The sequence below is a fragment of the Sorex araneus genome, chromosome X (genome assembly GCF_027595985.1).
Source record: "Sorex araneus isolate mSorAra2 chromosome X, mSorAra2.pri, whole genome shotgun sequence".
In the NCBI taxonomy this organism is placed as follows: domain Eukaryota; kingdom Metazoa; phylum Chordata; class Mammalia; order Eulipotyphla; family Soricidae; genus Sorex; species Sorex araneus.
Window position 1 is genome coordinate 196,155,307 of NC_073313.1, and position 26,382 is coordinate 196,181,688.

Consider the following 26,382-nt stretch of genomic DNA (forward strand, 5'->3'; position numbering starts at 1 on the left):
TTAATTCTAGAAACAAAGTCATGATATTTTACTGCTACTTAACTAGTCATGTACAGTAAATATTTAGTGAGTGCCTATACACTTCCAAAAATATGCCCCCCAACTCTGCCTCATCTTCAAGAATATCAGTCAAGAGCAATATACTGCTGCCAAAAATATCAAGATGGGTAAATAGCTCAGTAATCTTTCATATTTTTAAGTCAAGTCTAGAAACTTGATGGGTAGCCCCAAGTTTAAAAAAGAAGCACAGAATGAATATGGGAAAAATTAGAATTGGATTCATTATGAAAATAGCATCCAAAGTAAAAGAGCTGGGTGAGTGCTAAATATTCAGCCTGAGTCTTGCCTTATCACATCCTCTGATACAGGGATGGAAAAAATTTATCCACAAGCAATGACAATTTTCTCTTCTCTGTCACCAGAAGGAGAGAACTGGGTTAGTGTCAATGAGTCATGAGCCAGTTTCCTATATTAAAGAAATTCTTGGAGCTTTGTTTGTTTGTTGTTTCTTTTTGGCTCTTTAAGAAGATTATTTAAATGCAAGATTATACAAGCAAGATTATTTCAATGCAATAATAAAACGGCATTTAAATACACATGACATTAAATAATGTGTACTCTTGCTCTGTAATAAATACTGATTATAGACCTTAAAATTATATTATACCATGTAAATGGTCAAAAAAAGCCCCCAAATCTAATAGGGCTTAAATAATAACATTCTATTGGAACTACACCATGTGGCAAATTTCATTCTCACATTGATTTTGACAGCTGAGTTATTCTTGGAGAGAAAAGGTCTGTCACTGCATGTGTTCGAAATCGACAAAGTATTCCTTTACCTATACTATGTAACCACGGAAAAATACAACATTCCAGCTGGACAAATATTAATAGGTATTACCTCAAAATAGTAAGGAAACACTTTCTACATATCAGGCCAATGTTCACTGCCAAAAAAATATCGCCAGTTTGTTAGAGGTAGCCTATCTCTCTGATAATGAGAAACAGAAAAACAAAACAAAAAGGCCTTCCATATTATAATTATAATTAATTGTTAAAAGTATCATTAATATTTTCTGCTATGGAGCAATATTTCCACGAAGGGTCTCAATGCTAAAGTTATTGGTTTTCTCATTCATGATGCTTACAACACATCCTTTGAAGAAAGATAGAGGACATTTGGAATAAAGTCACTTTTTATATCAATCCCAAATATTAAAATGCAATCTCAAATACCATAGTGCTTTCAGTAAGTGAATGTGTAGTTAGCAATTTGCAAGTTATCTAAATCTTCTATAATTTATTTTTATTTCAGTTTAGATTCTTCACAGTAGCACTGGTTTCTTGTGCACTGACCCATCTAGAACTTGGATGGCTGTCCACTGACTGCTTCTCTTAGGCATGCTTGCTTTGAAAAATATCTTTTCCTCTGAAAAGTACATTGTGTTCAGACATTTTAAGTCTTTCATGAAAAACTGGAGTGAAAAATCAGCAGTTACATTTGCTAGCATCTCAAAACGGATGAAATGCCCTGCTCATAGAGGAGAGTTGTTAAAGCCTTTACTTAGGTAAACAAAAATTAGGATGTGATCCAGAATCTGAAGGCAACTCATAAAAATGTTAGATATTAACTAAAATATATTCTGTGTCCTGTGTCCTACCATCACTAGCATTTGATGGAAATATTAGATTTGTCCAATAAGAATAGAAAAAAAATGCATTGCATAGAAATTTCACACATGCTAACTGGGCTGGAGCAATAGCTCAACAAGCTGAACATATGTTTTACATACAGTGGGCCAGGTTCAATCGCCTGCAGCACATGGTCCCAGCAGCACTTATGGATGTAGCCCACCCTACCTCCTCTATGGCCCCAAAATAAAACAAACAAACACAAACCACTGATAAATTAAACAGAAAATTTGCAAAACTTCCTATTTAAGGTTATGATTGACGTTTGGTGAATTGGGTTCCCTCAAAACAACTTGTTCTGAAGGATTCCAGAATGTTTACAAGAAATGGAATTTTAAATGAAAGTGGTGGTATATTCTAATTTTGAAAGTTTGTAGAGCATCTTTATGTTTTGCCCCCTTCTGCATCTAAGCTTCTATTTTTTTCTCACATTGCAGGGAGATACTTCAGATTTTAAAGTATATATAGTTATTTTCTAAGGGTGTTTATAAAGCAGTAACAGAACAAATGAAGAATAAAATCATTTGTTTCTTAGTATACCAGTTAGCCCTTGATTATTAACTAGTCACCACTGCCTCCAATTTTTGTGTGCGATGATTTACTTTAATTTATGAAATATTTTAAATATACAGATATATAGAAAGGTGAGTATAATGGATATCCAAGAACCCATCATTTATTCTGAAAAGATGCTTGCATTTTAGCTCAGTAGTAATCATGGAGACATGGAAGGAGAGCAGAAAGAAATCACTTAGAATCCTACAGTGGGGAGAGACAGGAAGTTCCTTTCCTTAAACGCAAGTCTAGGTTTAGAATGCTTTTGACCTGACACCAGACTTGACTAATGATCTGTGTGAAGCTTTGTAAACAAGCAATCTTGTATCTCTAGTGTTAAATGAAATGATGAAAGTTAGGATCTGATAAGAAAAAACATTGCCAAAGTGCAGAATTGGGAAGAGGCATTATCATTTACTGCTGGAGGTTATATAATCAACATGGAAAGAAATTTTGAAAATATCTAGCAAAGTACTTATTTAGTTATAAAAATATTTTTCAAAATCTACTCCTATGCTGCATATACTTATACAAATTGGAACTCCTAACACTATGTCTAGTTCCTAGATTTTCATTTGAAGAGGGACTTGTGCTATCTGCAGAATTATACTTATCAATAGTCTTTCCTTTTTACTTAAAATGCATTTTAATTTTTAAAAATGTAGGGCCATGGAATAAATGTAGAAAACTGAATAGAGAATTTAAATGTAGTCAAATTAATTGAAACATCACATAAATAGAATAGAAACATGATTATATGGAATATAACATATGCCAGACCAAAATGATAAGTACTGGATCAAAATTAGAGAGCTTGATTCTAAGACTTTTCTTGTAAGTTGTACTTTTAAAGGAAGTGAGTGGCAAAGTTCCAAAACTACTTCAACTGTAGAAAAGAATTGCTTTAATTGCATAAATACATTAGGGAGGGTATGAACAGCCCCCATGCTTTCCACTATATGGCGTCTTATTTCACACTTTTTAAGGTTTACACAACAGTTAGGCAGTACCTGATTCACTTCCCATGGTGCCTGAATCACTGCCCATGTTGCTGTTATGTCCAAGACTTTCATCTAAGCAGCTGACACTTCCTTCTGCCAAACTTGTGTCTGATTCTGCAAAGGAAAACATTTTTAAATATTTTAAAAATATTTCTGAGAATAAACGTATTTTAGCTGCACACCTCTACAGCACACAGTACATACAGTTCAATGCAAGTGGGGAAGGCACACCCAGACAATTATGAATAAAAAGTAAGAGTTTCTGGCGAGCTACACGCAAAACCTCTACTATGGATGAGCAGCTGCTGGGGATTTAAATCAAAAACATATACCTACTTAAAAGACCATATGCCCAGTATGAAAGTCAGAGCAAATTTTCAATGATCTCTGACTTTTATCATCCCTCAACACGCATTTTTGCCACCCCCGCCAGAAGATCTAAGCTTGATGATGTCATCAGTATAAAAAACATTACATAATTAAATGGAGTGTAAGAACTTGATAAAGCATATAGATACACTGAGTGTAAATACCTGTTCATGAAAATAGCAGTTTGAGAACAACTATAACTTTAAAATCTCAAATTAAAATTTACTCAAATGTTATTAAAACCTGGCATTATGTATGTGCCAGAGACCTATGTGAGATAGAAAACACTTTTTTTGGGGGGGGTTAAATTTCCATCAAAGAGCTACCCATTTAATATGTGTGGCAAGGACATACTCTTCACTTATTAATACCAATTTTCTACTTTCAGTATTGAGTATCAATTCCTCATGAAATCCTTATTCCCTTCAGAGAAAGCTTCCCTTCTTATAATATTTTTTCCCTAATAAATTTTATGTTTTCCATCAATAAGAATCAACTCATTGCTAAACTTATAAAAATATAAGAAAGATGACTTAAAATATCAGAGTTAAAATATAAGATCTTTAGAAATTTGCTCTTAATGTTTCTCTGAGTATAACTTTCTCTAAATTAAAAAAGAAGTACAACATCTCTCACAGAATTTGACATTCAATAAATAATATTAGGTGCAATAGCCTTAGCTCTGCAATTTTATTGCTGGTGGTTGAAAAATAAAATAAAAGCTTCTTTAACTTACTAAAATAAAAGTTTTCTTGAACAATTTTCTTAAAATTTAAAGCTCTTACACTACTTTTACTTTTAAAATAAGTGTTATTTTTTGTTATTTAATGATAAAACCCTTCAAATTACTAAACAAATCATACTGACATGGGCTTTAGGAATATAAAACAAGTTTAAAGTCATAAATTTAGAAAAAGGGATAGAAATGGGGAGGGTTAGACATAGTATATTCAATAATATCTCTTTAAAAAGAAACAATATAAGCTCACAGCAACTACCATTGTCTTTTTTTATTGAACCAGTTCATTGTTTATATTAAGTGCTCTGTGTTACAATTTAAATGTGATTAAAATCATTATAACAAGAAGTATTGTTTTATGAACTTGATAAAGATATGTAGTTTTGCAAACACAATCACATTCATTTGTCCATAGTCTCAACAGTCTCTTTATGCCCCGTTTTTTGTTTTTTTTTTTTTTGTATTTCCCTCCTGTTCTCCTCTGGCAGTCACTGATTAAATATTTGGCTTTTTCCCATTATGTCATATAATAGATTTATGCAAGATATACCCATTTTGGCTTAATTCTTTAACATAACATTATGCAATTGAGGCTCCATATTGTTTTAAATCAGTAATACATTCCTTTTTATTGCCAACTAGTATTCCATTGAGCATTTGAGACATCTACAACAGATCTCTTCCAAAATGGCTGTCTATTTAGCTTGGGAAATATAATGGAATTACAGCCAATGCCAATCAAAATACAAGACATCTTTCCTAAAAGTTAAATGAAAGCTGATAAGAAATTTGTAGAAAAATCTCAATGGACATGCATACTGTTTAAGTATATTAGCACAACACAAATATACTAATGTGAAAATACTGTGCTTATCAGTTGTTGTAGATTAGCTCTAAAACTCAGAATTGAGGAATCCCTTATGATCACACAGAAAAACCTGTATATCTCACTGAGAGATTTTAAATATGGCACTTTGCAATTCCCAGAGGTATGGCTTGTTAGAAGCTCAGAGGCGAGTGTGGGATAGAACTGTCAAGGAGAGGAGCGTTTTGGGCAGATGTACTGATGAAAAGAGAATATGATTTGTAAGGAAAAGGCAAGGTGTAAAATGAGATGGGGAAAATGTCATTGCAAGGATAATTCTAAAGCCAGAACTATAGACCAAGATTTTTGAGGCAAAAAAGAAAATTTGAACGTGCGATTGTTCTAAATGTGATATTGAGGACTGAAAACAACATTGAAGATAGTGAAAAGTATTAACAATATTACCTAAAATTTAATACTATATCTTTGTTTCCCACAAAGCGTAAAGGCAAATGAAAATTGCATTTTATTTTCATTTAATTTTCTAATCACTGGCAGTTAGGCTAATTGAATTTCTTAGTATACAACCAAAGTTATTTCCCAAGTTTTTTTTTTAACAGATATAAGATTTGTAAAAGCTATTTAACCCAATGTATAGTATAATACAAGAACGTTAAAGAAAATTGTCACCAAAAATAAGGTGGTATTAATTAAATTCATCATCTTAATGATTTTGATGTAACAAACAAATCTGCAAAGTGTCAGGAATAAATAGACTTAGCTCAGAGCTTACACGGACATAATGTAAATTACTTTTTAAACTCTCAACATGCTAGGTAGATACCCATTATCACCTCAATTTTATTGGTGAGAAACCAAGGTTCAGAGAGGTTAAATGATTCATCCATATCACACAGCTACAGTGGGGAGAGCCAGGAAGTTCCTTTCCTTAAACGCAAGTCTAGGTTTAGAATGCTTTTGACCTGACACCAGATTTGACTAATGATCTGTGTGAAACTTTGTAAACAAGCAATCTTGTATCTCTAGTGTTAAGTGAAATGAAAGTTGGATTATTTTACATCCTATAGACTTTTTTATTGCAATATCTATGTTTCTAACAATCTTGAAACAGAGTTTATCTTTCCCAGAGATTATATTTGCTGACGTTTCTGATTTTGTCAATAAAATTGCACTTTTTTTCAAATTTAACCATTTATTTTTAAGCTGTTTTGTGCACACAAAAGAACATTTCTATCACTGCTGAACAAAATTTGTTGAAATAAGTTTGTAAAAGATTATTATGAAAATGAAAGTGACTAGGAGTCTATTTCTTTATCATTTAAAAGGAATATAATCTCCGGTTTCTCTATACACAAGATTAGCTGATTTTTAGGTAGAAAATTCTAATGGATTTGATATATTTTTATTTCATAGAAACAGAAGCATTAAATTAAAAATTTTAATAATAAAGAGAATATGTTACATTCTCCATGGCGTTGATAATGTCTTTGCCAGATTTGGTCCCCTGTATTCACTTTTAAGAAAACCACACACACCCAAATTCAGATCAAGAAAGTTCTTATATAATGCAAAAATTAAACAGCATATTTTTTTAAAGTTCCTATGATTAGTTTTATACGATTATCTCATTACATTCTTTGTAATTCTTATTGAATGTCATTCTCCACTCATGTTGTAAAGAACCAAGACCTGTGTCTCAGATTTTAAAATATCAAATGGTCAGTTAGCATAAGGTATTGTCATAAAAATAATGTGTTCTAGGAACTCAAGATTTAAACTCTGTCACTCCTAACAAGAGCTTTCAGTTTTTTAAAAGTTAATATAGATAGCAGTTTTTTTTCCTTCCTCCTTATTGTGATGATTCTTTTAAAATCAAAAAAACATGACTCTTAAAGAAAAGCAAAATTAAAATTCTTGTGAATTTGCTACTTAAAGGGAATTTGGATACTGGAATGATGCAATAAATATAGTTGCGTTTTATATGGGTATAATTTCCTCAAAGGATAATATCAAAATTAGATTCAAATGGATTAGAAAATGCTGGTAATTTTGAACTGTCAGGGGAGTTATTTATATCGAATGCTATTATTATGAAAAAATATATATTTATCTTGCTAAAAGAAAGTATTTTTCTGTGGTAATTTTGTAAGTGACAGAAAAAGTAACAATTTTGTTTATATTAATATTGAGGTCATAAGATCACTTCATATATTAAAAAAATAACTTCATTTTACAATTTCAGTTTGAATATTTTACTAATAAAACATAAATACTAGCTAAAACCCAGAAATTTAACATTTCTTGCAACTAAAATACTTTAAAATATTTAAAATCTATTTAGAAACCAAAATTACTCAGTTAAAAAAATATTAAAGGTAAAAACCGTTTTGGTTGAAGGTCTTTTTAGCTCCATTTCAATGTAAAGTGTGCCCTCTGCTGGAAGATGCTATTATAACTATCAGTCCTATAGATACTGTTCCACCTAAGAGCTGAGTTATTTTAGGTAAGAAACAAATTGATTCTTATTTCTATTCTTGCCAGGTAATGTTCCTCCTATTTTCAGCCTAGATGCATTTCTTGCTACACAGAATGTCTCCTCTCTTGCTTCAAGCAGTCAGACATTCTCTGTGCTGGAAAGTAATCTGCGTTAGAGCAGGCAGTAGTCCAAGGGGTCAGAGCCTCTGTTCCATACTGAGAAATCAGGAAAGTAAAAGATCCTATTCTCCAGAGAAAAGCTCATAAGGTCTTCAAATAATCTAACTGTGCTTGTCACAGTGATTTTATGTTTATGATACTTCTGGCTTTGTGATGAATTTTAGCTTTACCTCTTTAGTATTCTAGTTGCATAATCCCCACAGCCTGGAATGTCAAAGACTTCTAAATATTTCAAACCCAAGGGCATCCTTACAAAACTGCAATGGCTTCTTAACGGTGTATACTTCCATGCTATTAATAATACAGAATTCCTTTTCTTTTGAAATAACATTCTTAATCTTTTTTGGAAAAGAAATAGATGATTTTTATTTTCAGCTTTATGTATATGGATTTGTGTGTGTGTGCACGCATACACACGCACACACGCTCACATTTTGGTCTGTCAGATTTTGTTCTCTGTGCCAGGGAACATGTGTTCCCACAGAATGGAGAGAAGCCACCTCCACCCACCTTGCATATTCTCTCCTGGATCCAAGATTCTAGGAAATGAGCTCCCCAAAGAGAACAAAATCTCTCCTAGAGCCACAGGCCCACATGGTTATCCATGGATAGGCCCTGTTCCTGTTTATAGAATTTTATTGCTGAAATGTTCCAGAAGCAAATTTGATTGTGTATAATAAAGGTGGCTTATACTGTTTTTTTATGCCCTGATTTAGCCTTTGGACTTGGACCTCAGTAAAGAAACACAGTTATTGAATGGCCGATTCACATTTTACTGACAGTCAATGGCAGAGAGACTAAGTCCAAGAGTACAATCAGCAGTGAGTGACAAACCAGATAACAATATAGGAATAAGTCTGGGCCATCACAAGGTTTACATCTTCTATCTTAGTAGATAGATGAATTGAAACTTCTTTGACTGGAAGGTGCCTTTAAGGAAGACCTATGCAAGTCCAGTAGATGTAAGCAACATAAAGAAAGTATGCATTAGGAGAGATATACTTAAGAGTGTGTTAGTTAATGTTCAATAGTTGACTTTTTGCAGGAAAAAATTCCATAACTTAAAAGTATTTTCAAATCTCTATCATATATCATGAAATTTCAGTTAATTTCCATGGCAATTTTAAACTACAAATGTGAAGTCACTAAGTGAAGTTGGGAAAGATCTGTGTATTTGGCACTTGCATACCAGTATGATCAAGTGCCAGTTCCCCTAATGGATATATTCCTTTAAGTAAGGAATATACAGACCTTATGTGAAATTATAGCTGCATTGTGCTACTATTGCATAAGTGTTTGCAAAATGAATGACAGGCTCCTAAGAAGGTTTTTTTGTTTGTTTGTTTGCTTTTATTTGCACTAGAGGATTTGTAAGAATCATAGTTAGAGGGACCAGAGAAATAATACAGCAAATAGGGTATTTGCCTTGCACATGGCTGACCCAGATTCAAGCCCTTCAAGTTTGCTAAGAGTAATCCCGAGGGCAGAACTAGCAGTAAACCCTAAGCACCTCCAGATGTAATCCCCAAACAAAACAAAAAATCATAGATATACTTGTGAATGCTCATTGACATTAGACATACATTCCCAACCACCACCTTGTCTATCTGTGCTCCAATCTGTCAAATTTTCCTCTACAAATATTTTTGATGCACACATTACAGATAGATTATTACATATTTTTATTGCTAGATTAACTTTTCTATGGACTTTAATTTTTGATAATAGGTAAGGCGTTAGCCTTGCATGCGGCTGACCTGGGTTCCATTCCTCCATCCCTCTCGGAGAGCTCAGCAAGCTACCGAGAGTATCCCACCCGCACAGCAGAGCCTGGCAAGCTACCCATTGGCATATTCGATATGCCAAAAACAGTAACAAGTCTCACAATGTAGATGTTACTGGTGCCCACTAGAGTAAATTGATGAACAATGGGAAGACAGTGCTACAGTGTTAAAGTTTTAGGGTCACAGCCAAATCAAATGCACAGTTTTGAGATTATAAATATACTCTTTGCTCCCATCACCACACACAAAACCTCTTCCACAACCAATATCCCCCATCCAAAAACATTTTGAAGTTTCCATATTACACATGCACTTTTGCTCCTATGTTTGTGCACACTGAAATGCTACCTGCCATTTGTGCTTATCAACTCAGCTTAAGACTTTCAAGCCTCAGGAGATATGTTTCATCCATGAAATAAAGATTTTCCTCTGATAAGTTCTCTCTAGGTTTTCTTCCACAACTCTCCTCTATTCCTCCTTGAATGCAATCAATTTTGTCAAATATTACAGTTTCTTTGTAACTTGTTTTCCTGAACTGGATCATAAACTTTGGCGGTGAGGATTATACTTTGATGCCTGATTCCTGATCAACTCACTCCTTTCTTCTTAGCACACAAGCTTCTAGTCTTCATTCTCCCCCAAAATAGAGAAGGTGAAATCTAATGATCAAAATAAATTAAAATCAGGGACATGCCAGAGAGATAGTGTAGGGCCTGAGGTAGAGTAGAGTAGGTAGTGAGGTTGCCTTGTACATGGCTGACCCAGCTTCAATCCCCAGCACTGCATAAGGTTCCAAATACTTCTAGGAATGATCCCTCAGTGAAGAGGCAGGAATAAACCCTGAGTAGCACCAGGTGTGGCCCAAAACCAAGCCAAAAAAGGAAACCCAGAAACATAGTACAGGTATTAAGGTGATGGCCTATATGTGGCAGAATTTGATTCAATGCCCAGAATTGCACATAAAACTTCTTGAATACCTCCAGGAATGACACCTGAGCAGAGTCTGGCACAGTACCTTCGCACTGTTGGGTGTGATTCAAAATTCTCCCCCAAAGTTCAATTTCAATTAAAATAATCACTTTTGTTAAAACACTGCTAAAATATTCAGGTTTTTAGTCATACAGGGATATCATGACAATATATCCAATATGTATTACCTACATGAGATTCTTTTTTCTATTAATATGTCCTCATTCCTAAGATATAAACATTAGCCTTTCTAGAATGACCATACAATTATAAATCATATAATAGTTCTAGATAGGTCTGGGCAAGTTTCAAATAAAATACAGAGCTATATTCTCTTTTAATGACACCACTATGAGCATTTCTCTGTCTTTTTTCTCGTTCTCTTTCTCTCTTTCAGATTGCCTCAGTAGTATTTCTAGTACTAGTTACAATAACTAATGCAACTACATTTTTAGAAATATACAAAATTAAAGAAAAGGTATCTGAATTCAAACCCATCCTCTGACAAAATGGGTGACTTGACAAATACTATCTGGCACTGCTGTATCAATTATCTTTCCCATTGAGGTCTTAAATGCTCTATGGAATTTATGTCTAGAGATTCAGAGAAACCTCTAGATTTCTAGAGGTTAGTGTGATAGAACATTATTCTGGTCTTTAACTGCAAGGATAAATTTTGTGACTTTTTTACAGAAATTAGTATAGACCAAATCTAAGATTGGACTTTGGTCTATAAAAAGGCAAAACAAAACAACAACAAAAAAGTGCTATAACAGATTGGACCAGGGAGAAGGAGGCTGTTTTATAAAGGTCAATTTTTAAACCCCTCCTACAGAACATGATCTATGCAAAATATATCCACAATATATTCCAAAGCATAATGTCACCGGATAAACCTAAGGAGTGGAACATATGGGGAAATATGAAAAAGAAGGTATTAAAATCTGAAAACAAGCAGGTTGGTAAGCTCATTAGCTGGGTGGAATTTTAAAATCTTCACGTGAACGAATATATAAATCAAAATATACACATGCACTCACAGTCATGCGCACTGTATGTTCATACATGCATACCCTTGCACTGTTATAATCTCATCTTCCATCTAGGAGCAGTAAAATTTCCTTTTCTTTTTAAATGTAAAAGCGCTCTCTGCTGGTCAATTTGAGGTACTTGCATTTCCTCATTATAAAACAGAGAGCTCCAACATAAATAGTTAAGTAAATAGATGATGGTGAGATTTCCTGTGGGATTCTGCATTAAAATAAGTATCTTTAAAGTAAAATAAATAATATTTAATTTTATTTTCATTTAATATGAATATATATCATTTATTTCTCAATAAGTATGACACATCTACTGACTTGAGATGAAATAGGAGACAAATTAAAATAATTCTACACAGTCTGTAGAATCAAAAGTTCAAATAACTTGGCATTTTGCATAAATTAAATATTTTAAATAAAATATAATGAGAAATTTTTGTTCTTCTTATACCTTTTAGGGAAAACTTTATGACACCCAGAGACTTCAAAAAACAAATGTAACAAGTGCTTCCATATTAAGACTGTTCACAGGCAGTTAATGGAATAGTTTTCTACCATCAATGTTTTCATTCATTTTTTCATTTGTTTGGGCTGGAGCCATAGTAGGGCATTTGCCTTGCACACGGACGACCCAGGTTCGATTCCTCCGTCCCTCTCGGAGAGCCTGGCAAGCTACAGAGAGTATCTCGCCCGCACGGCAGAGCCTGGCAAGCTACCTGTGGCGTATTCGATATGCAAAAAAACAGTAACAAGTCTCGAAATGGACGCATTACTGGTGCCCGCTCGAGCAAATCAATGAGCAATGGGATGACAGTGATACAGTGATCTTCATTTGTTTATTTATTGTGTTGGGGTCGTACCAAGCAGTTCTCAGCACTATCTATGCAGTCATCGTTCATCATTCATCAATTATTTTATAAAAAATATATCTTTAAAGTAATCATTTGCCATATATAAGCAAAGAATCCGTAAATAAAGGCAGCCTATTGACACCTACCTTTCTCAAAAGTTGGGCTCAGTTCTCTTTAGTAATTATGTTAACTGCAGAACTGCCACCAAAAATCAAACTTATTTTGTTTTCTTTTCTAAAGTAGATTTAATAGTATAATGGAATAGTATAAAAATCTGTAATAATAGTGGTGTGTTTTCATTTTATGGACTTAGAATCACACCTTAAATTGGAATAATGGAGAACTATATTATGAATAGTTTTAAGTGCTCTAGCTGTTAACTAGTTCTGTCATAATTCCTGAAAGATTATAAATAACATCAATACTGAAACTGTGAAACACAGTTACTATTCTAGAAATAATATATTTTTCAAAGTAACCTTTTTGAAAAAGTTTTTAAAATAGAAGTTCTCTTCATAGATGTGACTGTCATTCTATACACAGCTAGAGAAAACATTGATCCAGTATTTTATAACTATTTCAGGTGAGGGAGTACCTTATCAGAAGGTAAAATGACTTCTGGAATTTAATTTTATTTCTTGTACACCAGCTTTATACTGATTAAGTAATGTCTTAATATATTCACTGGAAGTAAAGAATTTGAATTCTAAAAAATAAGAAAGTATATAACCAATAAAATCCTACCAAGTGTCTGAAAGCTGCTTAAATATCTTTTAGAAATTATTCCTTTAATTTAAAAAAATTAAAAATTAACTTGAAGACTTCAGTTTAAAGAATTCTAATAACTTCTCTGTTAACATTTTATAAGTTATTTACATTAGTGAATCATAGTTTGCAGAGCAACGAGAAAAAAGAACAGACACCACGTATCCCATAGTGTCTATCAGTAGCAGGGCCTAAGGACTACAAAAAAGGTACCACACTTTGATAAATAAATTACTCTTTATTACTCTTCTGGAAAGGTCCAGAATGATTGTCCTAAGCTATTCACAAATATGCAGATGAAAAGTCCAGACATCAAATTGATCCTAGCAGATTTGAAGACTGGTAAAGACTGAGCTTGTGGGAGCCTCAACCTGTCACACAGTTTCTTGTACTCACATGCTTTCAGACTGTAATGCATTCTTAACTCTTCATGATTTTCCTTAGCTGTGTATCACTGCTCCATGGCAGTATGCAATGTGGATAGAGAATGACTAACGTTTGGCTGATGCCCGTTGGCTAAAAGTTCCACAGGAGCAGACGCCGTTTTTGTCATGTAACTGCCCATTATTTACGGTGCTGAACACTGAATAGTAAGAGCCAGGCACATGACAAGAATTTGAGAAACATTTGATAAAGGAAAGAAATTTAAGAAAGGTTGGAATAAGAAAAAACACAATGTAGGGGGGAAAAAATTCTGTCAAGATTGGGATTTTGTCACATGATGCAACTAAAATTTACAATAAACAGTAAGAAAACAGAAGTCTCCAAGTTTTGCTTTTAATTTTGTTCATTTAGAAACTCAGGCACTTCTATCAACAGACCACAGCTCAGGGACTACTTTGGGCCAGTAACCTTTGATGAGAAACACTCACGATAAACAGGTGTATGCCCAGCCTCCATATTATATCCAGTTCTTTCTAGTGTGGATTAAAAACAAAACAAACAAAGAACCAAAACAACCAAATTAAGGAAAACAAAAACAGTAATTTACAGAGGTGTCCAGCAGACTATCATGGAAGCCACCTTAATACATTAAAACTTCACATTCAGATAGTAGGGTCTAGCATTTCTATGCAATCATTATTTCTGGAAAAAAATCACAGTAACTCAAATGAAACAAACAATTTAGAATTCAGGTAAAACAGCATTGTTACTTAAAGTGATCCAGGACCAGCAAGTGCATGTTCAAGTGGGAACATGTGAAAAAAAAAAATTTCAGCCTCTCAAAGGTCCTGGTGCATTTTAATAAGATCCCTTCCTTCAGGTCCTACACCAGAACTGTGTCCCCTGGAAACAAACTAAGAAATGTAAATACCATAAATCATGATAAATCAGAGACAATTATAAAAATTCAATATATAATTGCATTTTTATTGTAAAAATTGCAATATGCAAAAATGCAATATAACCAAAATATGCTATCTTATATATTTGGTTTATAAAAAGTAGCTAAACATCTATAAACACAGTAATTAATAAAAATGGGCAGATAATGAGTAACTGAAAAGCCCAAAACAATTGTCTTTAATTCAAAATCAAAATTTCAAATTCAAATAACAAAATATAATACTGCTTAAATGTGAAAGTGATATCCAGTGTTACAGACGAAACTCAAGTGCAAATCTCCTAGCTCTGCAGGACATGTAAACTGATACAAGTTCTTAGAGTGACAGTAAACAGTATAAATCAAATGCCTTAAATTCCTAAAAATTCCCACAATCTGATATGTTTTTAATAATTAGATGGAGACACAATTACAAAGAGACATACTTAGGTACTATGCACAATGCTATGGATTTCACAGATAATGCAATTTCACAAACCTTTGTTATACTCATGTATAATGAAGTTTTAAAATTCTAAATTTTACCAGTTACTAAGTTATATAGCCGTAGGATTGTTGCTCATGTGGTAGAGCACAGGCTTCACATGGGGCGGCCCTGAATTTTCTCCCCGGCATGCACACTACAAGCCCCTCCCCGCGCAATACCAGACATAGTCCTGGTGGTCCTCCAGGACCAGACCAAGTACTGTGGGCCCTGTCCACCCAGCAAACAAAGCAAAACAAAATAAAATATATTTTAGAATAATACATAAGGAACCAGGGAAATGCAACTATACAGGAATATCTATGTATTTTTTATGTGTGTTTGTGTGTGTGTGTCTGTATGTCTGTGCATGCATTGTGAGAGTAATTAGGATGAAACTTCTTTGGTTTCCATGATTTTTAAATTTCCTGTAAGCTAAATAGCATTTTTCTGAGAATCAGTATAAAAATAATAAACTCTGTAGTGCTGTGAAGGAGTCAGCTTACAGTAATTCACACACTAAAAATAATTTCTGGGAATTGTCTAAGTCACTTATTAAGTAAACCTTTTTTTAATACATTATATAAACAGTCAACAAATTAAATTAAGATAAAGGATACTTAAAATTCATCACTTTTGAATAAGTTAACTTGATTTTACTATTATTTATAAATCTACTGATGTTTACTTTCTTATATAGTGGAAATGTGATAGAATGATGGGCTACAGCTCAGACCCTCCCCAGTTTTGTGTCTGGTAACTTCATGTGAAAGGCTTGAACTCAGTCTTTGTGGAAATATTTTTACCATAAAGACTGGAAGAAAATTAAAATCAAATATTTTTTTCTGTATCCTGAGAAAGTTACCTTTTAAAATTTTACCAGTACAGAGCAGATTTGAGATTTTTGGTTAAATGATAAAAAAAAAAAATAATGTGGTCCCATTGCAAGGAGAGGAGAGTAAGAAAAGATTCTCCTATCATGAAAAATTTATAGAGGAAATATATTTATTTGGTTTGATCTTTCCAGGTCTGTTTTATAGCTAAAGGTGGTCATAGTGGTATTTAGTTCTCTCTCCAATTAGTTCATACACCAAACTCCATGTCAACCACAATTTAGTACCTATTCCACTTGAATTCTACAAATTTGGATTTGGTTTCTGTAATCCAACTAACTTCTCTGAGACATCGTAATCTATAAAATGGCAATAGCCTAACTATATTTCAAAGCTTTGGATGAATCAAATGAGTTAGTACCTGAAACTGTGAAAGATGATTCCAATGACATATCAGAGTCTCTCTCTGGACTTGACTGATCCATGGTTAAAACAAGTGGTTCTTGAGTTTCAGGATCATTTTCCTGTGATAGATTCTCAGTGTCTGTGAATAAAAGTATCAAAGTGTAAAAGATTGAGACCCCAGTTGGATACCTAGTACCACATATGGTCCCCTGAATGATGCTAGGAGTGACCCCTGAGCACAAAGTCAGGCGTAGTCTTTGAGTATGGCCAAGTGTGACCCAAAGTTCTTGCAAAAAAATAAATATTAAAAAATTGAAAAATACACCAATGCAAGTTAGCACAGCGGGTAGGGCATTTGCCTTGCACGCGGCCAACCTGGGTTCAATTTCTCTGCTCCTTTCAGAGAGTCTGGCAAGCTACTGAGAGTATCCCGCCTGCACAGCAGAGTCTGGCAAGCTACCCGTGGCATATGCTAAAAACAGTAACAACAAGTCTCACAACGGAGACATTACTGGTGCCCACTCTGGCAAATCATTGAACAACGGGCAACAGTGCTACAGTGCTATACCATTACTATTATTTTTAATTATGATGCCACAGCTGGTCGTTCTCAAGGACTACTCCTTGCATGGTGCTCAAGAGTCTCTCTTGGCAATGTTGTGGGCCCAGGCAGATCTAGGAATTAAAGCTGGAACTCCAACATAAAAAGCTGCACTCCAGTCCTTTGAGCTATCTCCCCAGTTCAGCATTATTATTTTGAATATAAACAAAGCAATTTTTGAAGGTTAAATTTTATCTTATAAAAATAATACATAGTATTATGCTAGTAACGCAAGAAAGTGGAATTATACTTATCTGACCATCCTCTTTGGGAAGTAAGGCACTTATTCCATTATATGAAGTTATATTTAAGGTTGAATTAATGAAAATGCAAATTTGATGGTAGTTTTTCTTTAGCTCATGCTCTTGCCATTTTGTTCCCTCATACATTCTACACAACATGTACATATGCTTTAATGTCAGCCTAAATTCATGTATTCTGAATTTGGGGAGATTTTTTTTAAAATTTAATGAAATATTCTATCTTTCTTTTCTCTTTCCCTCTATTTCTTCTTCCAAGACGTGCTTCCTTTTAGCAGTATGCACTGAGTGTTTTATTAAGGGTCTCCAATAGTTATAAGGAAATAAGGTTTCTATGCTTCTGAAGCTAAGTTTGTTGGAGAAAACTGATGTCATCAGGAAAATGTCTTAAAGTATTATTTTGGATTACCCTATTTGAGAAAATAAGAGAAAAATATATGTAGAGAATTTTCTGAGTAAACCTTTGTGACTAAACACTTTGAATTTATTTGATGTTTGCAACTAGATAAATTTTGTTTGGAGTTTATAATCAGCTTACATATTTTGTTATTATCATATAACCACTTTAAATGTGCTAAATCATTTGTTCCTCAAAAGGCTTTAGGTAAAAAATATTATCATCCCCATTTCACAAGAAAATAAACTGAGGCACAGAAATGACTAGTATCAGGTCAAATTTACACAACTAGTGAAACGAAGGAACCAGAAATCAAAAATTCAGAGTTAACTCTATCACCTGGATTCCTGGATCAGGAATGACATAGTAAAATGCCATATATTGAATAACTATAGCCCCCAAAAGTTACTCTCTCATAGTTTTGGAGACAGAAAGCCAAATTTCAATATACCATTATACTGGTGTCTGGTGAGAGTTCTGTAGTTAGGCTGTAAAAGTCCACTTTTGCTCTGACCTCACATGATGAAGAAAGAAAAAGACAAGGAACTCGTGCTATTTTCAGTACTCAGCACTGTAGATTGGTGACACCCTTTCTGACTCTCTTTATTCCAAGTACCTCTTGAAAAACCCACTCTCCAAACAAAGACACATTGTGGGGTGAGCTTCAACTTAAGATTTTTGGAAGGTGACCAGAGAGATAGTACTGCAGACAGGATGCTTGCCTTGGTTGCACGTGGCTGACCCAGGTTCAATCCCTGGCATCCCATGTGGTCCCCTAAGTACCACCAGAAGTGATCCCCAAGTCAGGAGAAATCCTAGAGCACCAGTGGGTGTGGATAATATTTTTTTTTTTTTTTTTTTGCTTTTTGGGTCACTCCTGGCTCTGCACTCAGGAATTACCCCTGGCCGTTCTCAGGGGACCATATGGGATGCTGGGATTTGAACCTGGGTCAGCCGCGTGCAAGGCAAACGCCCTACCCGCTGTGCTATCTCTCCAGCCCCTGGATAATATTTTTTAAAGCAAAACAAAACAAAAATTTTTGGATAGAGGGCCAGAGGTTAATTCAGGGCTTTTCATGCTTGCCTGGCCTGTGGTCAGCAGTGGTTTAATCTCTGGCAACACAAATGTTCTCCTGAACACCCAAAGAGTGACACCTGAGCACAGAGTAAGCCTTGAGCACTGCTGTATGTGGTTCCAGAGCAGATATGAATCAAAGGAATAACCTCAAGTAAGTTTGTCCTGGGTGCCTATCAGAAAAATGCTGAGATTCATATAAAGTACACAAGTTGGCAATTAATCTTTAAATTCCTTACTTCTTGACGGACTTTTCTAAGAAAATAACAAGTAAACCTACTTACTTGGGATAAGTTGGTCAGGGCAGCCTGACAGTAAGTGAGGAGTGTGGGGAGAGTGAAGACAGCTGAGCCTCTATTAGCTATTAGTATTTTCCCTCACACCCAGGAGGGAAACTCAGAAGCTATCTCCTCTAAGACCTCACAAATCTAAACCTACATCCTAGTCAAAGCAGGGGAAAGTGCCAAAGATGACAGGACACTGTCACTGTCATCCCATTCATCGATTTGCTTGAGTGGGCATCAGTAACATCTCCATTGTGAGACTTGTTGTTACTGTTCTTGGCATATCAAATAAGCCACAGGTAGTATGCCAGGCTCTGCCATGCAGGCAGGATACTCTCTATAGCTTGCCGGGCTCTCCAAGAGGGATGGAGAAATTACCCAGGTCAGCCACTTGCAAGGCAAACGTCCTACCAATGTACTATTGCTCCTTGGAGACGTTACTGGTGCCTGCTTGACAGGACACTACTATTCATGAATTTCTCTCCTCTTCAGCTTTTCTCTCCTTCATAACACGCTTACTTAGTTGAGAAAATGTGCATGAACTGGGAGAAACTGGATAAACTAAGTCATTTAGAAACAAAGAGGAAGACCAGATCATAATAGAAAATTGTGGCATGTAAAAAAGAAACTAAAGAGGAAGGCATGTTCATTTTAGATGACTGTAAATATGAGATTAAATGTATCCAAAGAGGGGGGAAAGTTGGTCTGTGACTGCCCAAGCAGAGCCCTCAGCAGCCGCTTGCTTCCACAATCCAAAATCGCCACCATAACCCTGGCCTGACTCCACTGTCTCAGGATGGACCTCACCAAGAAATAATCAGATGAAAATTCGGGTATGTGGATTTTGTGACTGAAATCTCCGGGATTTCTCAGGGTCGGGATGGGCTACCTCATCCCACCTCCCTGTACTTCCAGATGCCTCAGCAGTCATATCCATACCCCAAAGCTTCTACCCAGTTGAAAAACTACTCCAGCCTTACCATCCCAGTAAAAATACCAAATGCCCTGAACAAACACCATGAACTCTTGGCACCTGTATTGTAAACCATAATGCACAAAAGGAAAAGGAGATAGAGTGAAAAAGGACAGTGTTTTCCATAGAGGGAGGATGAGGGTAGGGGGTGGGGGCTGGGGGATGGTGGTAGGGCAATGGGGGATATTGGTGATGGAAAATGTGCACTGGTGGAGGGATGGGTGCTGGACCACTGAATGACAGAAACCCAATAACAGCTTTGTAATGGCCTATCTCACGAATATCCAATTTGGAATTTTTTTTTTAAAAGTAATGTAGAGTTCATGCCCAATTCAATCAGCTTAATCAATGGCTGAATAAATAGCAGTACTCCTACATTAAAAATTTTGTGTCCTAACACTGGTGTTTCCACATATATTCCATATGTATTCAATATACTAAAATTGAAAATTGTATTGTTTCTAACAAGGTATCATGCACAACAGAATTTAGTAATACCTTAGGAAAAAAAACCACAAATGCCCACACACAGACAAACACATGTTTTTTTTTTGTGTGTGTGTGTGTGTATTTTTGTGTCTTGCATGTTTATATGTGCATGTGGTTAGGGCTTAGTTGTAGAGCACATGCCTTGCATTCATGAGGCACTGTGTTTGATTCCTGACAACAACAATAAAATCTCAGCAAGAAATATTGCCAGATATGTTGTCTATGCTAGGTACATTTAGGAAATGCTTTAGAGCAGATCTTCATCGTAAAAAGTAAGTCCTGTACAAAACTTCCTCATGGGTCAGTACCCTCTAACTGAATAAATGGATACTAGGAGGTCTTTTGTGATTGAAGATACATCATTTTTAATACTCAGATACAGTAAGGTCCCCCCAAAAAAATTAACGGAAGGGAAAATAAAAGTATCTGGATTGGAATCCAGGTCATCCTTTAGGTGTGAGGAAAATTCTGGCCCCATCATTATACGTAGTTTTAATTGCACCTTTTCAGATTCAGCAAACTATCAGACAACCATAGTCTTGAAGTTGCAAGTAACATTGAGCCCCCTCCATAGAAGAGAAGTAAAATAAAGATGCTTCTGATGGAGGACTTTCTGTAGTTCACTGACCACTAAAAGAGAAGTAGTGACAGTAGAAGTCCTGGAAACTGCTTCATGGACAATCAGAGAATTATTGCCTGATTTTGGAAAGCTCCCCAAATTCTCTAGAAACATTACTGAGAAAGAACTGGAAGACCTCAAACATTTTACTTTGTGATTTAAAATGTATGACACTGGAGAAAAAAAAAAAACCCTTCAACTTAAATCTTTACACTTCAATTCCCATGTTTCACTGACATAAAGGTCCATTGATACTATTTTATAATAAAAGCACTTGACTTTATGTACATATGTTTATCTATGTGAATCTGCATGTACACATTTCAAAACATGGCAATGGGCAATATGAGGTTACTCATGTATCTAACAAAAAAACAAAACATGCTGTTTAGTAATTTAGTAACTATTTTGTTTTATTTTGTATAACTTAGAAAACTTTCTATTGTATACTTCATTTCATTAAAAATTAATCAAATAATTTAAAATTAAATGGACTTAAACAGTGCCATCATTTACTAAGTACCTTATTCCATTAGATAGTATGTAGGACTGATGATTTAATTGCATTTCAGTTCAAATACTCAGTATCAGGAGTGATGACTGGTACGTGGTTGGCATCAATAAGTATTAATTGAATGATCAACTCAGTGACTAAAAAAATATAATTTATTTCAAGCTTAGTTTACTTGAGAAGATAATAATTCAGTTAATGATTTCATTATCAATTAACTTTCAATTTGTCTTACATATGTTTTTTTAATAAATAGAAAAATTCTATGCTTAAAATCTCAATTTAGAGTTGCAGCACTATATGTGAAAGAATCATAAATATTTTATCTTTATTCACTATATCACTGTCATCCCACTGATCTTCGATTTGCTTGAGCGGGCCCAGTAACGTCTCCATTTGTCCTAGCCCTGAGATTTTAGCAGCCTCTTTTCACTCATCCTTCCCAATGGTGCCGCATTAGAGGTTCTTTCAGGGTCAGGGGAATGAGACCCATCATTGTCACTGTTTTTGGCCTATGAATATGCCACAGGGAGCTTGCCAGGCTCTCCAATGCGGGCAGTAAACTCTTGGTAGCTTGCCAGTTTCTCTGAGAAGAAGACCTAGGCTATAAGATGCCATACGCTTCCAGGAGCTTGGTTTTATATTCTCTGGATGTTGGCTTTTAATGGGATTACATGGCGCCAATGGCAGTTTGTGGGTGTGGCTGCCAAGCTACTAGAAAATGGGGGGTCTGGGTGGAGGTGGCCCAGTCCTGATCGGAACAGGCTTGGAGATCCCAGCCCGGGTTCCACATACCTGGGTTCCTCTGCCGGTTCCTTCATGCATGAGGCTCCTCTGAATGTGTGGAGAGGGGCCTTAAATAGCTTTTGTTTTCTTTGGTAGGGGTATGCTGAGCTATACTCTGCTGTATTCAGGGATCACTTTCAGTGATGCTCAGGGAAACTTACGTGGTTGGGGGCCAGTCACAAGCACGGCTAGTACCTTAACCCTGAACTATCTCTCCAGTCTTATCATTGAGAATTTTTTAAAACCCAAAGGAAGTTTTATTAAGATACATTGGTAGTTACAGACCTTTTAATTATTTGTTTAAAAAATTGTAAACATCCAGAAGAATAGAAGGAAGGGTTGTAATGACAGCTAAAATACTTTTTTCAATGCACTTGTGTCTATTCAAAATTAAAATTATCTTGATGGAAAATTTCAGGCAATCATCTTATTTCCAAAGCAAAATAGTCAGTGGTTTCGTTGTTGAGTTTTGTGAACTTCAGTAAGCTAAGATTTTACTTGTTGGTTTCTTATTTGTACAGTAGATATTTTAGAGCAGAGCCTCTTACACTTTTTCAGCTCGTAAGTGTAAGGTTGTTGTTGTTTTTTTTTTTTTTGCCAGAGAAATACAACATGGGTGAGCACTGCTAGAAAAACTGACTCATTTAATTTTGAAAGAATTTTTGCTGATTTGCATTCAGAAAACTTTTACTCTTGCCAAACTTTTTTGTGACCTCCACATTCAGCTTTGCAACCTCATATGGGGTCCTGACTCACAGTTTTAAAAACTGAGGTACTGTTTAATCTCTCAAACTCCTTGCTCTTTTAAAATCTGATTGTAAATATCTTAGAACTTGACATTATGTCAATGGACTTCACTAACTTCTCAGTCCCCAGTCAAAACGTACAAACTCTTCCTTAGTACTAAAAAAGTGGAAATACCTGCACTGCTTCCAGATAGACTGGAGCCTCTTAACTCTTCCACCAGTGCTTCATTTCCAGTTTGGTTTAGAACACGCAGAAAAGTAGAAAACCAGTTTTCTTTCTGCACAATCCTTCTCAGTAGTTCTCTTACACCTGCTTCATTTCCAGAATTTTCTGCAGCATAAACCTGTTTTAAGATAAGCATGAAATTAAAGAAAATCGGAGGCTGGAGTTATAGTAGAGTGGGCAAAGCACTTGTCAAGCATGTGATCCACCAAGGTTTGATCCCAGGATTCCATATGGTCCTCCAGTACTGCCAAAAGTGATCCCTGAGTGTAGAGCCAGGAATAAGCCCTAAGCACTGATAGGTATGACCCCAAAATCAAAAGAGAAAGAAAGAGATATGGAGAAAATATGGGAGGAAAAAAGGGAGGAAGGAAAGAAAGAAGGAAGGGAAGGAGGAAGGGAGGGAGCAAGGAAGGGAAGGAGGAAGACAGTAAGGGAAGGAAGAAGGGTGGGAAGGAAGAAGAAATAAAAAAAATTAATTAAAAAAATTAATTAAACATTGTAAATGAGTTTTTAAAAGTAATGGACCTTTCGGAAAACTGAGCAATTAAGCAGTAAATATAAAGGTTTATTTTCAAGATCTAGAGAAAACAGCAATATTACTTGTAGAGTAAATTGCATATTCTAGGATGGGACACACACCCTTTTAAATATGAACTTTGGGGCTGGGAAGATAAAGTGGAAGAGTATATGTCTAGATGAAGTGGCAGAGCATTAAGTCTAATTTCAAATCACAGGCACTGCAGGATCCCAGAAAAATCAAACTATAAAAGTGGCACCATCAAGAATAGCACCACCAGGAGTAAACTCCAAACCACCTGTAATCTGCTGTAAGCTAGTGTTAATTATTTTTTAAATTAATTAAGTGAAAAATAATTAGAGCACACACTCTATTTTTAGTTCCTTGAGATATTAGGAAAGCTTGATACTTAGGAAATAAATGTTTTTACCATAGCTATTCTGAACTGGGTAGGGCAAGAGGAAGCATCTAGCTATGTTATGTCTATTTTTTCACCAGTATCTCTCTGTATGTGTAAGTTTTCCTTTTTCTTTTACTCCATGAAATTTGTAAGTAATAAATTAAGCCTATATTATCTGACCTCTCATGCATCTTTATTACAATTATGAAGCAATTGACTTTGTGTTTATATACTTACCCACAAATACTTGCAGTATTTGTTATATTTTTTAAAATTTGTGCACATGTGGGGATGGAGTGATAGTATAATGGGTAAGGTTCTTACCTTGCACATTAATGATCTAGGTTTCAATCCCATCATCCCTTATGGCCCTGTGAGCACTGCCAGAAATGATTCCTGAATGCAGAGTCAGGTATCTCAGCCCTGAGCATGACTGGGTATGGCCCAAACATACACACACACACACACACACACACACACACACACACACACACACACATGCACACACACACACACGTTAATTTAGTATTATGAGAAAACATTTATTTCTGTATCTTTCTTTTTGTGTCCATTTTTTTTAAGCTTTTTGGATCATACTTGGTGATGCTCAGGGGTACTTTCTGGTTCTGTGCTCAGAAATTACACCTGGTGGTGCTTGAGGGACTATATGGGATGCTGGGGATCAAACACAAATTAGCTGTATGCAAGGAAAATACACTACCCACTGTACTATTACTCCAGCCCCAATAATTATTTCTGTATTCATTCATTATAATCTATTGTTTTTGCCTAATTTCATTTTTACAGTAATCCAGAAAATCCTTTAAAATTTGAATAATATGTACTATTATTATCAGACCACATCTCCCAACTTTTAATATGGTGTTAATATCTATTTAGGCCAGAAAGTAATTAAACAAAACCTAATTTGTCATTGATAAGGAAGACTTCATCTCCTGCTCCTCAGTTTCTATAAGGGGAAAAAGAACTGAAAGATAACAGAAACGAAATTTCAGGGGTTTTCCCAACACATTAGGATCCTGTGGGAAGCTTTAAAAAAATACTGAATGGGGGGGAGGGGCAAAGAGACAATACAGGGGTTTGGGTATCACTTAAATGATGGATACCCCGTAGTTGATCCCTTGCACTACATATGGTGCCCCAGGCACCTTCAGGAGAAGTCCCTGAGCACACAACCAGAAGTAAGCCTAGGGCACTGCTGGGTAAGGTCCAAACCTTCCCCACCCCATACATACACACAAATACTGATGGAGCGATAGCACAGTGGGTAGGGCATTTGCCTTACACATGGCTGACCCAGGTTCGATTCCTCCATCCCTCTCGGAGAGTCCAGCAAGCTACCAAGAGTATCCCGCCTGCATGGCAGAACCTGGCAAGCTACCTGTGGCATATTCGATATGCCAGAAACAGTAAACAAGACTTACAATGGAAATGTTACTGATGTCTGCTCGAGCAAACTGATGAACAATGACACCGCATGACAGTGCTACCGGATGACTGATGGGGCCAGAGAGATAGCTAAATGGGCAGGACATCTACTTTGTATGCAGGAGGCCCAGCTTTGATCACCAGCACCACTTGGTCCCAAGAACTTGATTTGAGTGCCAAGCACAGAGCTCAGACTAGTAGTGTGTACTACTGTGGCCCCTCCAAAACAAAACAAAAAATATATACTCATACAGAAATATTTAAATGAAGGCTGGAGATATAGTACAGTGGGTAAGGAGCTTGCTTTGTGCATCACTCACTCAGATCGATCCTCAGCACCCTATTATTCCTCTGAGCATCACCAGGAATGATGCCTGAGCGCAGAAGCAGGAGTAACTCCTGAGCATGGCAGGGTGTGACCCCCACCAATAAAAGCATTTAAATAAGTACTGGACTCTACCTCCAAGAGGTAAATTGTATTTTGTTTTTGAGAAGTGAGGAAAAAAAGCTTAAAACTGTCTAATGATTATAACCATCAATTTAGATAAAATATTAACTAAAATATTCAAAGGTTTTTATCAACATTCACTCATTTTCTATATGCATTGTAGTACTGTAGCACTGTTGCAATGTCATCCCATTGCTCATTGATTTGCTCAAGCGGGCACCAGTAATGTCTCCATTGTGAGACTTGTTACTGTTTTTGGCATATCTAATACACCACGGGTAGCTTGCCAGGCTCTGCTGTGCA

At 35.6% G+C, this 26,382-nt stretch overlaps 1 protein-coding gene across 1 annotated transcript in view; it reads right to left on the minus strand.

Moving 5' to 3' along the window:
* The window catches only part of IFIH1 (interferon induced with helicase C domain 1), a 70,871-nt gene that overhangs the window by 36,568 nt on the left and 7,921 nt on the right, over positions 1–26,382 (minus strand). Inside the window, 3 exon segments of the mRNA XM_004608093.2 lie at positions 3,261–3,365; positions 16,315–16,437; positions 23,215–23,383. Of these exon segments, the coding sequence (XP_004608150.2) occupies positions 3,261–3,365; positions 16,315–16,437; positions 23,215–23,383 (397 nt within the window).